This window comes from Pelodiscus sinensis, chromosome 1 (assembly GCF_052426305.1).
Source record: "Pelodiscus sinensis isolate ZL-2025 chromosome 1, ASM5242630v1, whole genome shotgun sequence".
Taxonomy (NCBI): Eukaryota; Metazoa; Chordata; order Testudines; family Trionychidae; genus Pelodiscus; species Pelodiscus sinensis.
In genome coordinates, this window is record NC_143052.1 from 320,623,868 (window position 1) to 320,641,027 (window position 17,160).

Here is a 17,160-nt window from a genome sequence, read left to right on the forward strand (position 1 = left end):
AGGACTGTTTTCTATGGATTTCTTAGTGGATAGCCTTTGAGCTATGTTCACTTCATTTCCTAAAATCTCTTTCCACATTTGGCCATGTCTACTTTGAATGTTAGCTTTAAAATCTTTAACTTGTAAAAAGCAAGAGTACAGACACCAAAACATTACAATATTTTCCTTTTTTGACCATTGAAGTCAGAGTGAAGAAATGACAAGTTCAGTCACCCTCTTCTGAAATCTTGATCTTTCCCACATTTCCTATCAAGGTGTCTTTGACTGAAAAACTTCCTGGACAGGATTCATCAAGGCTGTAAATATGTATCATATTTTAAAGAGATAGCAGAAGCTAAACCTACAAGTTAGATCATAGGAATAAGATAATGGGAAACACATTGAATCTGAATGCCCAATTTATCCAAAAAGCCAGCAGTGAACAACAGACTAACTGACAAGCATACATTATAATAGATATAATCACTAGGCACTTATTAATGTAACATTAAAATAAGTCATTTTGGTCACAAATACTGGTAACCTGAAATCTGCTGCTGTACATTTTTTAAACAACTGTGTACAGTTCATCATTGTACTAGTACGTGAGTGTTATTCAAAAGTGTGAAAGGGCAACCAATGTAAAAGTGAGCCCAATAAACAATAAAGTAGTAGACTAAAAAGGGTAGAGTAAAAATAATCCAATATATTGTATGAAAGAGGGAGGTCAAAAAGATCAAACAGATTAATTAAGGCAAACAGAAAGACATGAATACAATTTTCTGAAGCACTTAAATCTCAATGAGTTTCAATGAGACTTAATTGCTGAAGTCACTTTAGTGCAAGAGTGGGCAATAATTTTTGACAGGAAGCCACTCCAAGATTTTGGCAAGCGATCAAGGGCCGCATTCTTCCACGATATTGGACCTGGGATAGAGTTTGGGCACGGAAGAGAGCTTGGGGTAAGGGATTGGGGTGCAGGAGGGAGACTGGAGTCTGGGAGAGAGTTTGGGTGAAGGAGGCAGTTGTGACCTAGGATAGAGGACTGGAGTGCACGGTTTGGAATGTGACCTGTGGTAGAAGGGGATTGTGACCTGGGGCAGGAGATTGGGGTGCCAGATCTGGAAGGTGGTATGTGTGCAAGAGGGGGACAGAGGGTTTGGTATGTTGAGTGTGGGGGGAGGACACAGAGGGTGAAGTGCCAGAGGCAGTCTGTGGCCAGGACACTTATCAGCCACCACACAAACCAGCCTGCCTACCTGCCAAGCTTGAAATGTTTCCCAGCCAGCCTGCCTGGCCATGTGCTTCAGTGAATAACTGAGCGGAGGAGAGAAGGCATGGTTCTTCTTGGTTGCCTGTTATTCCAATAAGCAGCTCCCATTGGCTGATTTCTGGACAGAAACCAGACAATGGGATTGTGGTGGGGGCCGGGAGGCTCCTGAAACCTCCTCCTCCCCTCCAGTTTTAAAATTGGAATGGAGCCCTGCAGCTGTGTTTCGGTATGATATGCGGGGCAAGCAGGGGAGCCTGCCTGGGGCTTCCCGCCGCGTCCACAGGACAAATCTGGTGCCTTGGTGCCCACGGGCCATATTTTGCCCAAGTCTTCTTTAGAGGCTTTTTAAAAATTATCGCTTATGCTTGCTCTTGAGGACATTTAGAGAAGTTTGATATATTGAGCAAGAATGGCATTCCATGCAAGGAGGGGCCCCTGCAATGAGATAGTTCTGTCCAAAGCCAGAGTCAGCTCAAACCTTGAAAAGGAAAGCAGAGAAAATCCAGGCAATCTCAAAAGTCCCAAACCTCTGTGGGTCAGAAGCAACAGTCACTTGCAATAAGTATATTAATGTGAATCAAATTATTACAAAGTGGTAACTATCTTCACAGCTGTAATAAATAGTAGTGCTTTGCTGACCTGGATTTCGTCCCAGATGTCCTCATCCAGAAGAGTGGCAGCAGTGTAGTGCTGAAAAGGGGCTATCACACAGTGGCCTTCAGTGAGGGACCGATAGTTCGGCAAAGATAAATATACCTACATAAAAAGACACATTTTTACTCCCAATCATAAAAATACTCATTATTTGCCAATGATAAAAACATTTTAATCCAACTAAAACTGAGGAATGCAGGATTTTACTAAAATTTAATCTAATAAAGGCATTTGTCCTCTTCTAACAATGTTTAAAGCTAGAAACTTGATATTAATGTATTAAAGCTGATTTAAATTAAACAAACAATAGGCTTCTTCCAAGTCAGTTAAGCTGATGAACATTATGGCTTAGCCTTTTAGCTTCTTTTGGGATAGATCCTGAAAAGCCTGAACTACCTCAACCCCAAAATCATCATTAGGAATGGAGGATGCTAAGTGACTTAGACAGGTCCCTCTGTAGAGCTCATTTAGGGTAGTCTAGACTACATGCCTCCGTTGACGGAGCATTAGCCAGATCAGCAGACGGAAATGAAGCCGCAATTAAAATAATCGCGGCTTCATTTAAATTTAAATGGCTGCCCCGCTCTGCCGATCAGCTGTTTGTCGGCAGATTGGGGCAGTCTGGACGCGCCGCGCCGACAAAGAAGCCTTTCTTGATCGGCACAGGTATGCCTCGTGAAACCAGGTTTATCTGTGCCGATCAAGAAAGGCTTCTTTGTCGGCGCGTCGCGTCCAGACTGCCCCGATCTGCCGACAAACAGCTGATCGGCAGAGCGGGGCAGCCATTTAAATTTAAATGAAGCCGCGATTATTTTAATCGCGGCTTCATTTCCCTCTGCCGATCTGGCTAATCTACATGCCTCCGTCGACGGAGGCATGTAGTCTAGACACACCCTTACTTTGCTAAAACAATAATAATAGTAGTAGAAATGCTGTCATCAAATTTTCTCAATACTAAGTATTACCCCAAATATAATCAAAATTGTGCTGTTCACTCTTCTGCAGCTGCAAATGCACATTAAAAAAAAGAGTACTTTTTTTTTTATTATTATTAATTTTAAATCAAGTAAAAATAATTCAGAATGAAGCATGTGGAATTTGGAGGGTGGGTCAAAAAACTTGGTAATTTTATAAGATTTATAAATATCAGAAGAAACAAGCAGATCCTCAGAATAAAAAACTTAAGATCAAGTACAGCTCCTTAAATAATGTAAAATCATTAGTATTTGATTATTACTTGTGCCAGGCTTCAAAGAAGAGTATGGGGTTTGGGGATTTAATCCTACAACTCTGTGAAATAAAGACAGCGTGGGAGCCCCTGGATAATTGATGGAGTTTGGGCAGAAGGAGGTAGGCACTCCTCCAATTTCAGGGATCCACAGCCTAACATGTTTTCCCCAAGAGAAATCAGACCTAGAGTAGGGATGTTAAATATCAGTTTATTGAATAGTCAATTAACTTAATTAATTCTTATCAGTTACTTGACTATTCTATAGTCTCTGGGGGTGGGGCCAGCAGCCAGTGCACACCAACCCCACTCGTGAGGAGCCCCCTGCCACTCCGCATTGCTGCCTCTGAATCCCAGGCAGCAGTGCAAGGTGGCAGTAGCTCCTGTCTGGCAGGGGAAAGCTGAGTTCCCGATCCGGCAGTAGCTAGAACTGAGCCAGGCTGCGTGCCTGGTTCCTAATACACTTTAATGCAGAGCTGTGGCAGGAGTAGGTCCTGGACTCAGCGCAAGCCGGGACTGAGCCAGGTTGCTAACATGCTGGGTCTGGGACTTAACCCCGCTGCGGCTTTGCATTTAAAGTGTATTAGAAGTCAGCAGGCAAACAAGCCAGCTCAGTTCTGCCTCGCACTGGGTCCAGGAGCTCAGCCTCCGCCCGCCACCTTGGACAGGCGCTGCTGCCACTGCTGTGGAGCGACAAGCAGCTAGTCTGCAAAGGGAGCTGGTTTTTAAACTGGCTCCCTTTGTGGACCAGCTACTGCCTAGCACCCTGCGCTGATACAAAGGCAGCAGCGCAGAGTAGCAGAGGGCTCATCAGGAGTGGGGCTGGCACCCGGGGGGACTATAGAATAGTCAAGTAACCGAAAAGAATTCATGAGGAATTAAGATTTCTTAGCATGTTTGAAATGGCTCTGTAAAGTAAATAGGCTGGAAACTGGGTTCTACCTAAATTAAAAGCATTACAGAGAGTGGGTGGAGGATATATACAAATTTGAGAGGATGTTTGTGTTCAACCCCAAACAAATAAATAGTCTCGATTTACTTTCTAAGCAATGATTGAATGATCTGATTAAATTTTATTTTTAATTACATTACAATTGCAAATGCAATTTTATTACCTATCAGACACTTAAACACTGGGCTAGCCTATCCTGCCTCATGTACATGAATATGAAGGTAGAATCTTATTTCAGCAGTTTTGCAGCCAAATACCCACATATTTTCTCCTATCTCTATCTCTACTTCATGAAATATTTCTGAATTTGAAACCCTATATAGATTGTCTCCAAAACAGAGATTTCCAAATATCTAAACACTTATTTCAAGGTTTAAAGAAAAAGGAATGGTTACTCCGGCCTTATCGTGGTAAGCATTCATCAGTTACTTCAGAGGGGAAAAAGAGCATTTTTTTAGACACTAAAAATGGAAGGCCTGACAAATGTTGTTACACTTTAAAAGCTACATACACTTGAAAAGCTACATACACAAGCAATTAAGTCTGCCCAAACAACTGTTCCTATTTCCTGCTTGCTCGCCACTCTTTGCATATGCTGCTCTTCCTTTACAGCAGGGGCGGGGAACCTCAGGCCCAGGGGCCAGATGCGGCCCTTAGTTTGCCTGGATCCGACCCCTGAGTCTCAGTCCCATCCCTCAGCATTAGGGAGCCTGTGCTGGTGCTACAGCCCCCCTGCTGCTTCCCAGAGAGCTGGAGCACAAAATCTACTAGGTTGGGCCCCCAGGCTCTGGTGTGCGAGGGGAATGTGGGGAGAGCCTTTATTCTTTCTTCTCAGTCAGGGTTTTTTCCCCCGCTTCTCACTTGCGTGCGGTCCCCCGACTGATTTTTTTGCAGGCCAGTGGCCCCTTGCTTTACAGCTTGAAATATGAAGATAGTGATTTAATTTTTTTGATAAAACAAATTTAGGTACAGACTAAAATTCACATACTGTGGTTGCCATCTTAAATTCAATCTATTTGAATTGTGTGTCTCAGCTTCAGGCCATTACACAAAGTTAAGCTATCCTTTTAGGTCCCCTCCCCCCTTCAAGTTTGAAGATATAAAGAGGAAAACTTTGATTTTGGTGAGGGGATTTATTTTAGACACCAGTTCAGTCATCAACATATGGCATTTTTAACTTATATTAGTACATTGTGTACATTTCCCAAGGGCTTTGAATGGATACATCTAAAAGGAGTATTTAATTTAGCTCAAATATTACCCCATTGTGCTAGGTCAGCACAAGTTGCACCTGTGAAATTTGTGTTTTTTGGGGGTTTTTTGGTGATGCTAAAATGTGGGTAAAGATCAAAATAAAATTTACAATGAATGCTCTTGAGCCTCATCTATGGAGCGATATTAGCATTCTACTATTCTCAATACGCAGTACAAGTGATTTTGTGAGATAATTATATCATACAAAACTTGCTATTGCAAAGTGTTCCATTGTACAGTCCACAGCCCTCTTTTCCTAAATGCAGCATCAGTTCTTATAAAAAAGGTGGCAGCCAATACCACATACTGGTAATGCATTTAATCAAAACTGCAGCTCTGTGATAACCTGATTCAATCTATGTGGCATAGCTGCAAAGCAATGTAACTATAGCCTTTTGAACAGCAGTTACAGATGTCTTTGGAAATATACTCACATAACAAATAGTTATGCGTGTGTAAGGTGTGAGGGGGGGAGAGAGAATAAAGTAGGCACATGCATATAACTCTAGTGGAATCTATGTATTCATCGGGGGCTTTTGCTTTCTGGGCCAGCAGAATGTAAAGCATTGGGACAAATGAGTTCAGTTTCTCTTGAGACATGCTCCCTTCAGTTGACCGAGAAGCCTTAATGAAGTCTAAAAGGTGTTTCATTCAAGTTTCCAAAATCAGGAAAATTGTAGCTTTGAAAATAGATGCTATTTTTAAAGATGGTAATGCTGGTTAATTGAACCTATCATGCATATGGCCAAGAAGATACTGGAAGAGCTTTTAGTCTCTCCCAACATCTATACTGCTGGACCTTGACACTCATTCTCTCATGGGTCTCCATTTTGACAAAGTTTAGTTCATATTCCATCTCTTCTTCCTGCAATACAGCCAATGTGCTCTTCAATCTACCAGACAAAAGTATAACATTATACAGTGGCTAGAAGTTGAAGCTAGACAAACAAACTGGAAATAAAGTCTAAAATTAACAGTGAGGATATTAAGAGAGACAAAGTGTGTGAGGTAATAACTTTTATTAGAGTTTGTTTAGCTTCAAATTCCAACTACTTGATTGTGTTACACACTTATGGTTAGCAGACTGAAGAGCTTATTGCAGCAGTCACCAACCAGAAGATTGGGATCTACTGGTAGATCTTGGAGCCTCTGATGGGTGATCATGACTAGTTTGGCCTGGAAGCTATAAAGCATTCCCCCCACTGTCATTGGAGCCTCCTGCTTGCTGTGCAGAGTGTGGGAGGGAGAAGGGGGGCGCTTATGTCAGGGTGTCCCTCCTCCCCCCACTTCCGTACCCTATCTCCACACACACAGAAGGGGATTGAGGGAGCTTGGCAATGCAAATCTCAGTCACTCTCACACACTGTATGTATCTCTGTCATTCTCACAAACACTCAGTGTCCTTCACGCTCATCTCCCAACCCAACACATATGTGGGGGGTTGTTGTTACATCTTTTACTGCTTGTAAAGTGAGTTATTTTGGGGTTTTGACTGGTCTGTGCGTTTCATAATTTTAATTTCTGTATTACACTTAATTCTTTGAGGAGTGAGTTCTAAAATGCCTAACCTGCCGCGGCTGGAGTATTCATCCCTATGATAATTGCTGCTCCTGAAAGTGGCTGGCATGTCCCTGCAGCTTCTGAGAAAGGCAGAGCAGGGGGTCTCCACGTGCTGTCCTTTCCTGCAGAAATCACTCCTGCAGCTCCCACTGATCAATAACAGGGAACCGCAGCCAGTAGAAGCTATGGATTCAGTGCCTGTAGATAAGGGGGAGCTTATGGCACATAGAGCCACTGCTGTACATGCCAACTGCTTTCAGGAGTGGTGCAGGGCCAGGGCAAGAGTAAGCCTGCCTTAACCCTACTGCTCCACTACCCAGAAGCCATCTCATTTAAATACTGACCAGCCAGAGCCAACTTCCTGAATCCTTGTCCCAGCCCTGAACCTCCTCCTGCACCCAACCTCCTACCCCAGACGTGAGTCCCCCTGCACCTAAATCCACTGGGCTAAACTTGGAGCCCCTCCCACACTCCAAACTCCTACGCCCAAGACCAGAGCCTGCATTCCAACCCCCTTCCACAGCCTGGTGAAAGTGACTGAGGATGGGAGAGGAAGGGGGATGGAGTGAGTAGGGTGAGGCCTCAGAGAAGGGATGGAGCAGGGGCAGGGCCTCAAAGAAGGGGAAAGTGGGGCAAGGGAATTTGGGTTTGATCTTACATTGCACTTAAATTGAAAAAGTGATCTTGTGGTTAAAAAGGTTGGAGACCACTGGCCTATTGGGTGTATTACAGAATTAAAAGGTGGAAAGTCCAATAGAAGATATTTCCTCAACCACCTTGTTTCTCTAATATTCTGGGACCAACACAGTGATGACTACATTGTATACAACAGTGAGGGTAATTAATCGGGAACAATTTATGAGAGATTGTATTGGATTCCTCCTTACTAACAATTTTTAAACCTAAATTTTAAAATATCTGCTATTCAAAAGGAATTATTTTGGGGAACTTCTATGGCCTGTGTTGCACAGCAGGTCAAACTGGATGATCACAATTGTCCCTTCTTGTCTTGGAAGGTATGAATCCTATTGAACATCTGTGCTTTTTTACAATCCATACAAATGTAATTATTTATTTTCATGTTTCTCCATTCAATGCCATTCACACATCTTTGTGTAATTTACTTTTTTTGGCCCCTGTGCCACATTTTCTTGGTAAATGTTCATATTTTGTTCTCTGTTACAGTTTGTACTATACTGGAAACTATATTCAGTCAAGGTGTGCGCCCCAGTATTAGGAAACCTATATAAGTGCATACCTGGGAGAGAAGGAAAAGTGGCAGTGATGGAGAGTCTGCAATCTCTCTGGCAGCAAAGACAAAGAGAGGGACAGATTTAATACATAGGCAACCTCTGCCTAAGGACAGGGCCAGCCCACAACATTTTGGCACCTGAGGCGGGGAGCTCAAATGACACTCCCATGTTCCCTTGCTTGGGCTAAAACTTTGTAAGGTCTCAATTCTGCCTTCTTCCTGTTCTACTCTAGGGCAGAGAGAATACATATGCACCAGAAGCAGACACAATTTTATACTCTCTGGGTCCTAGTGGTGTCTCCCCCCCTTCCCCCCCACAGTCTGGCATCCAAGGCAGCCGCCTCAGTTCACCTCATAGTAAGGCCAGCCCTGTCTAGGGAGCTTCTACAGAACCCCTATTAGGGGTTCTTCCTCCCAGCAGAAACATCGACAATTAGCTCTATTAACACTACCAGCTCCTAAATGTGAATCCCCACTGAGACAAAAGAGAAGGTGCAATTTACACCGCACTTGTTCTCTTAATCCTAATCTTGTTTAGGAGATGAATTCAATCGAAAGGTAGTTATTGCGACACCATTTTGTCTTCTGAATAGTTTCCACTCAATCTTGTTTTGTCTTTTGGAATGATACTTTATTGTATACTTTACTTCTTAATTGATTCTAATCCCTTCCTACCCAAAGAGAACTTTTCTTCTTCTTATATATTGTAGGGTGATCACATGTTCTGATGTTATTGGGAGCATCACAATATTAGGGACTTGGTCTTACATATGCAACCTATTATTTCTCCTTCTCCCATTCCAAGCTTCCACATTTGTTATCTGGTTCCCATATCTATAAATGCTGAACCCAATCTGGTCTTTTGCATATAGGTTGACCCTCTGTACTCTGTGTTCAACTCTTTTATCATTGTTTCAGTGCCCTTGAGGTTTTTCCATATATACCAAAGTCATCTGTAAATCTGAAGTGGATCAAGTCCTGAAGATTAATTTTATCACTCAAGAGAGATTCATATCTTTTTATCTCACCCTTGAGGAAGTTTCCTTTCTGTTTAATTAGAAGGGCTAGGAAAATATCATGCAAATCAATAAATCATGCCAAAGAAGCAATTTTATTTTTAATGAAAAGAAATTCTAGCATTCAGCTGCCTTCCTTTATTTCTTTCCATGTTCATGTCAAATTGCTGTTTTCTTACCTTGATGCCAATTGCAATAATAAGATGTTTTGGAAGTTCAGAGCTATCAAAACAATATGGACATTTCTCCATACGTGCCACAAGCTGCTGATGTTCATAAATTGCTTTTCTTCTTTGTCTTTCCCCTTCTTCCCCACTCCTTTCTCCCTTAGCTGCTTTGGAAACAAACATGTCATCCAGTGTGTAGTACTCTCTATCAGTTTTTCCTGCAAACTGAAAAGAGACAAAGAAAAAAATATATCTATATACACACATACACACAGATGAATAGAAAAGAACTAGAATTATTTAGGACACTCTAGTATTCTTTACTTAACCAGTGAGGTATGAGGACTAGCAACAACAGTGGTTGCTTTCGCATGGCTTTTAGATAAAAGTAATAAAAATACAGTGGAATGATCTTAGCAAGAGGAATATAATATCACTGCATCTCAAGATAAACTTCATTCTGGAGCTGCAAATATCTGGTCTGATATCTTTAAATTTACATAGATTAAATTTAAATTGATATACCAACTTCAGCCACTACTTTTGAAAATGTTGACTCTTGAAAGGTTTTATTTAGTATCCATTTTCTGATTCCCAAATGTACTTAAAATGAGACAAGGGTCCAATACTGTAAATGTATACAGTTTTCTCTACACATATTTTCATTGTAATTTTTAAAAAATGTCTTATACCATTCAGTTTTACTTAGCACTAGCCAACTGTATTTTCTCTCTACTTTTACAGCATGCTACAAAATACGATATGGATGTTGTTTCTGAAAAAAAAATGCCACCTTTAAAAAAATTCTTATCACTGAAATACAGGCAGTCCCCGGGTTACATGGATCCGACTTACATCAGATCCCTACTTACAAACAGGGTGAGGCAACCCCGCACTAGCTGCTTCCCCCCAGCAGACCACGGAGACGCGAAGCTAGCCCCCTCTGCCCCCCCCCCGCCCCCCCCCAGCAGACCAGGGAGACGCGGAGCGGCTTTTCTCAGCAGACACCTCAGCTTGAGAATAAAGGACGGAGGGAAGTGAGGTGTGGGAGAATAAAACTGAGCTCTGGAGAAATGTTTGGCTAGAGTTTCCCCTACAATATGTACCAGTTCCGACTTACATACAAATTCAACTTAAGAACAAACCTACAGTCCCTATCTTGTACGTAACCCGGGGACTGCCTGTACTACAAATAGAAAACATGTTTTTGTTATTCACATGAAATTTCTTTATGCTGAATGAGAGAATATATTCAAACAGATTTTATTAATACTCTCTTTTTCTTCTTTCTTCTACTACCAATAGTTCCCATAAAGTCATCCTTCCTGAAATATATGAATCTACTTCTAACATTCATATTTTGCACATACACACTTGCGCTAATTCTCCTTACCAATTACATAGCATTTAGTTCACTTATGTAAAAATGTTGTCTGCAGGCTCAATTTGTATTCTTTCTTGCAAGCAACTATTACAAACATTATCTGATGTTAAGTGGGAAAAAACTAAAAACTTATACCTTTAGGCCATAAACCATAAAATGTTAGTTGACTTCTCAGTACATAAAGCAAAGCTGTCAAAGTGTTAGATTTCCTGCAAGGAGATGTCTAAAAGTTTCTGGCATCTAGGTTTCAGTGTGGTTTCTATAGAAACCACATAGATGCTCCCCTAAATTTTTCAAACAACTTACAGCAAATCCCTATAATTTGTATAAATTCACCACATTTAGTACTAATCAAAATGTGCACTAAACCATCTATACAACTAATTGTATTTATTTTGACAATATATTTACAATATTATATAAAAATATCATTGACATCTTTAGAATTATAATCTTTCTGCAAATAATTTCTTTCTTTTCCTTTTTTTGCACAGAGAAATTTCTTGTGGAATTTTTTTTCCATATATACCAAAGATAAAATCAAGAGTTTCTTTATTCTCTGATTTTTTTTTACAAAATGCTAAAATGCTATGCAACTCTTTTGCTATTGAGTCTGTCACGCCTGCAGAATGGTGGGATATATCCCTTTCCATCTTCCCATATGGTGCCCTCCGTGCCATAAAGATGTCCTTATTTTAAAATTAAAATTAGCAAAAATGTGTTATGAATGACATTAAATATGCTTTCCCTCAAAAATTTTCATTGCTGTTTCCTTTTCTTTATTCATTTTTAAAAATGCGGTGTAGTGTTAATATTAAAAGTGCTTTTCTCTTCATTTCCAAGGATTTAACAATCAATAATATGCTTTTCTAGAAAAATGATCAAAAGAAGCGATTTACAGGTCAAACCTCTCCCATCTAGGAGCACACTTGGGACCTGAGCGGTCCCAAATCATGGAGTTTTCCAGAAAAGGGGAGGTCAGGCTCTGCTCCTGGCTGGGGCTGTGCTCCGTGCTACTTTTCCCACTGCTGCCAGCCCCAGACGGGGCTGCGTCCCCCACGTGTCAGCCCTGTACAAGGGCAGTGTTCCCTCTAAAATGCGCGCCTGCATAGCCGCACACAAAAAATTCGAAGCCTGCCCACCTCCTTCACAGAGTCGGGCAGCAGCACTCACCTTCCCGCTGGACCAGCGGCTAGAGCCACATGGCAGGTGGGTGGAAGGCTGCCGGGGGTTCAGCCCACTCCCACCAAGGGTTGGGGCCGGGGCCATGGCTGCATGGTGGGCAGGCAGTTGACACCAGGGGTTGGGGCTGAGACTGCGTGGGGGGGGGGCAGGCAAGAGGCTGCTGGGAGTTAGGGCTGCAGCACGTGGTGGTTGCCATGAGTTGGGGCCGCAGCCGTGTGGCTCTGGGGTCCAGGACTACGTAGCTCAGACACTGAGGAGGGGGGAGAAGCTGGGTAGCCCCCTCAGAAGGGCATTGGTAAAGTGTGCCCAACTGCACAACATTGATTATACACTTGCTTGGCCAAACGCATAGACAACGTGACTAGGTGGCTGGTTTTGTTAGACCTACAAGTGTGCATGGCATTTAACAAATACATGCATGCATCCCAAGGAGGGGCCTTTGGAATGGAACATATGTGCAGAGTCTACAAACATGGATCAGATGGCTGAGTTCGGGGACCAACTGCCCAATCTGTCACTATCTGCAGTGCAGATTTACAGCAGCCTTGAGGCTAATCTAACATATTGAACACTTTGCAGTGTTAATTTTATTTTTGACTTCATATTAAATAAACATTTAAAGTCATGCACCTTGTTAATTATCCCTAGTTTTAGTATTCTTTCTTCCATAACACACACACACACACACACACACACACACACACACACACACACTCGCTCTCTCTCTATTTGTTAATAACTTGGGTGACATGACCTTCATACTGGTGCACAAGACAAAACTCATTCTGCTGATGGATGGAAAAATCTTAGAGGGAACACTGGACAGGGGCCAGTTCCGCTGCCTCTAGCCACAACCAGGGCTGTGCCCTCCACAGCGTTGGCCTGGGATGCATGTCTAGCTGATGGCCACACTGACTCTAGGTCTGGCTGGGGCTGCCCTCCCCGCTGCCAGCCCTAACCACGGCTGCATCCCACCACCTCCGACCGAGTTGGTGTTTCCCACCTCACTACAGGTGTTTCCTACAGGGACTCCTGGCCACTGGCTCTGCCATTGTGCTCCCCACCATGCCAGCCCAACTGGGGCTGAGCTCCCCACCGCCAGCCCAGCCCAGACTGGACCACAAATGTTGCTGGACCAGCGAGTCCCAGAATTTAGCGGTTCAATCTGTATAACACTGAAGATTTACCAGTTATCTCAGAATTTGCCAAGGTAAACTAAGTCAATTGATTTCTGAAAGAGATGAAAAACAGAAGAGTGGGATCAAGTTTAAAAAGTCACAATAACATGGAAAATAAGTATTTCAGCCCACCACCAATAAAAACAATTGTTTTTTCTGATAACAGGCTTATAGAAATGTAATAGAAAGGTGAGCTTTCTTGTTAGGTCTCTGTGACCCTAAGAATCTCTTCATGTCAGCCAGAAAATGGCATACTCTACATGGTATAGTCAGAATGTTAAGCCAGTGATGTAAGGTATCTTACATAAACTGGTGACATGTTGGTCATGAACATCATTGCATGGGGTACGTAGGGGTTTGAGACAGGGTGTTGGAGGCCCGGGAAGGGCAAATCCCTGCACCCTGCATGGACACGACGCTCTGCACTGGTGCTGTGGCGCTCGAGCAGCCATGCCAGGACTGTTCCACAGCCGCTGCAGGTGCCTGCACGGTAGCGCCCTGTGCTGTCTACCTGGCTGGCGGGACAGCACCTGCGCCCCAGCATCAACCCCTGACCCTGGCAGACGCAGTCTCGCTCATGGAAGACTACCTGGCTGAGGAGACAGGGGTGAGTAAGGAAAGTAGCAAAGCCCGGCCAGAATGAACAGTCCCCGGAAGAGCCCAACGCCCTCAGGGCCTTACGGAATTAGAACCCTGGGGAGTCCTGGAGACAGGGAGGGGACGTAGGCCCCCTGAAGCCATGGAAGAGGGTCCCACAGAAACCCCAGGTGAAAGACCGGCCCGAGCGGGAGAGATAGACGGCCTCCCGCTGTGGGGTCGGGCCTATCAAAGCCGTTGCTTCAAGTGTGGGCAAGATGGGCATTTTAGGAGGGACTGTACCTTTATAAACTGTTCTTCTGGACAAGTGGTACCTATGGCCAATCAGGCTCGTCCCCGGAATGGAGCGAAAGTAACTGCTTGAGTGAAAATAGAGGGATTACTTGTCGGCCTTAGTGAACGCTGGGTGTGGACAAACCACGGTCCGGGCAGATCTGGTCCTGAGTCCAGAGCCAGCAGGTACTACAGTGTGGGTTAAATGTGTCCACAGGGACACGCAGCCATACCCAATGGCATGGGTATGAATCTTGGACGAGGTGGAGGATACAGTATGCCAGGTAGCGCTGGTGCCAAAGCTAGCGTATCCGGTACTGTTGGGATGAGACTGGCCCGGGTTCGTGTGGGTTATGAAAGCTTGAAGTCAGCAAGGTCCCCAGAAACCCAAAAGGAAGCCGCTGGAAGATGCCCTGGTAACCCAAAAGGAAGACCTGGACTGACCCACAAACTGAAAAGGGGAAGCTGAGCTGGATTGGATTACAGACCAAGATTTTTTCCAAGGACAAAGAGATGACCCTTCCTTGGCAGAAGCCTGGGAACGGGCAGAAAAGGGGAGCCGGATGAGGACCCCCAAGAGCAGAAAGTCCAAGGTCCTTATTTTAAGGTACAAGAGGATCGCTTATATAGGGTAACCCGGGAAATGGAGGGGTGGGGGTGAGTACGCCAATTATTGGTACCTGCATGCCACCGGAACCAAATTTTAGAGCTAGCTTACGCTAACCCTTGGGCCGGCCATATGGGGAGAGAAAAAACCCTCCAGTATCTTATCCAATGGTTCTTTTGCCCCGGAGTATATAAGGCAGTACAAGATTTCTGCGAATCATGTCCCAAGTGCCAATGGACGCAGATGTGGTCGAGACCCAAAGCCCCCTTAGTACATTTACTGGTCATAGGGGCCCCTTCAACCAGGTAGTGATAGATTTAGTTGGACCTTTGGAACGTTCTAAGACCAACTTCCAATATATCCTTGTCCTGGTAGACTATGCCACATGATATCTGGAGGCCATGCCATTAAAAAACACTATGGCCCCTATGATTGCCACCGAGTTAGTTAAGATTATTGCACAAGTAGGGATCCCTAAGGAGATTTTGATGGATCAGGGAACCAACGTCTCCTCCCGATTAATGGGTGAGCTATGTAAGCTGCTGAACATAAAAACATTACAAACATCCATATACCATCCACAAATGGATGGTTCAGTGGAGCAGTTTAACTGGACCCTTAAAAACATGCTCCAACGGTTTACAGAGGATGACCCCTATGAGTAGGATAAACTCTTACCCGCTATACTGTTTGTGGTGAGGGAGGTGCCCCAATCATCAACAGGATTCTCCCCATTTGAGCTCTTGTTTGGCAGGCAGCCTTGGGGGATCTTAGATTTGATCAAGGAAACCTGGGAAGACCAGGAGACCCGGGTGCGGGGGTCAGTATTATACGTCCTACAGTTGAGGGAAAAGTTACAGAGGCTGGGGGAGTTTGCAAAGGCAAATTTATTGCAAGCACAGAATCGACAGGCCCATTACTACAACAGAGAGGCCAAGTTAAGGGAATTTGAACCAGGGGACAAAGTACTCCTGTTGTTACCCACAAAGGAGTCAAAATTATTGGCAAAGTAGCAGGGTCCCTTTGAAATAATCCAAAGAGTGGGAAATGTGGATTATGAGGTGCGCTTAGTGGGGAAAAGGAAGGGATCACAGATTTATCATGTAAATTTATTAAAACAGTGGAAGCCGTGCGAAGCCATGATGATAGCGCTGGTGTTAGAGGAAATGGAAGGAGGGCCCTGGGTGGGGGATATGGGTAGGGACTAAGGGTGAAGATGGGAGAAGATCTAACACCGGCTCAATGCACGGACATCGCAAGGTCACCAAAGCGTATTCCACTGTCCTATCCTCGGTACCCGGACAAACTATGGAAGTGCGTCACCATATTGCCACCACCCCAGGGTGTAAGGTATGTGAACCAGTGCACCCGTTACCCCAAAAATGTGCGAGGCAGTTAGATCACAAGTACAAGACATGTTATGGTTGGAGGTGATTGAGGAATCCCGCACTGATTGGAGAAGCTCGATAGCTCTGGTGCCTAAACCAGACTTCTATGTAGATTTTAGGAAAGTTAACTCAATCTCCCACTTTGACGCCTACCCCATACCCCAGATAGATGAGTTATTGGAGAGGCTGGGGCAGGCCCAATATATATCAACATTGGACTTAAAGGGATACTGGCAAATCCCCTTAACGCTGGCCTCCAAAGAAAAGACAGACTTTTCTACCCCCTTTGGTTTGTTCCAGTTTAAGACCATGCCCTTTGGGTTACATGTGGCAGCAGAGACCTTTCAGAGGTTAATGGACCAGGTGTTTCACGATCATGGTTTGTATGCAGCAGCCTACATTGATGACATCGTGGTATATAGCAGCAGCTGGGAGGCGCATTTGCAGCATTTGGGGCTGTACTGCAATTGTTAAAGGAGGCAGGTTTAAAAGCGAATTCCACAAAATGCCATTTAGGACAGGGGAAGTTACATACTGGGGTACACAGTGGGAAGGGGGAAATTGAGACCCCCCGATAAGTGAGGTACAAGCCCTAGCAGAATACAAAGCACCCACAACAAAAAACAGGTCCGTCAGTTTTGGGGCCTAGCCGGGTACTACCATAGGTTTATACCCAATTTCACAACTATTGCAGCCCCCCTCACAGATTTGACAAAGGGGTCACAACCCAAAAGGGTACAATGGTCAGGACAGTGTGGAGAAGGCTTTTCAGAAACTAGAAACCTATTTAATGTGGGCACCAGTACTGGCACAGCCCAATTTCTCTAAGGACTTTATTGTGCAAACTGATGCCTCAGCTGTAGGACATGGGTCCATTCTGGCACAGGAGATTAAGGGGGAAGAACACCCTATACTGTATCTAAGCCAGAAATTGTTTCCTAGGGAGCAGGTACACGCAACGGTGGAGAAAGAAGCACTGGTGGTGAAATGGGTGATAGAGTCCCTGCGATACTATCTTCTAGGAAGTTTGTTTCGATTGGTGACAGACCATGCCCCGTTAAAGTGGCTACAATCAATGAAGGAGGTAAATCCATGAGTGATGAGGTGGTACCTGGCATTGCAGCCATACAAATTTGAGGTAATGCACTGACCCGGCAAGAAGCACACTAACACGGACTTCTTCTCAAGAGTGGGGGAGGAAGAAGACATGAGA

General features: G+C 44.0%; 1 protein-coding gene across 2 annotated transcripts in view; it reads right to left on the minus strand.

Moving 5' to 3' along the window:
• CWF19L2 (CWF19 like cell cycle control factor 2) overlaps positions 1-17,160 on the minus strand; it is a 173,487-nt gene that overhangs the window by 34,086 nt on the left and 122,241 nt on the right. For both annotated transcript variants that reach the window (XM_089775683.1, XM_089775682.1), the window contains 2 exons: positions 9,348-9,560; positions 1,892-2,008 (listed from right to left, as the gene is read on the minus strand). In XM_089775683.1, coding sequence (XP_089631809.1) covers positions 1,892-2,008; positions 9,348-9,560 — 330 coding nt within the window. The remainder of the gene's footprint in view (positions 1-1,891; positions 2,009-9,347; positions 9,561-17,160) is intronic.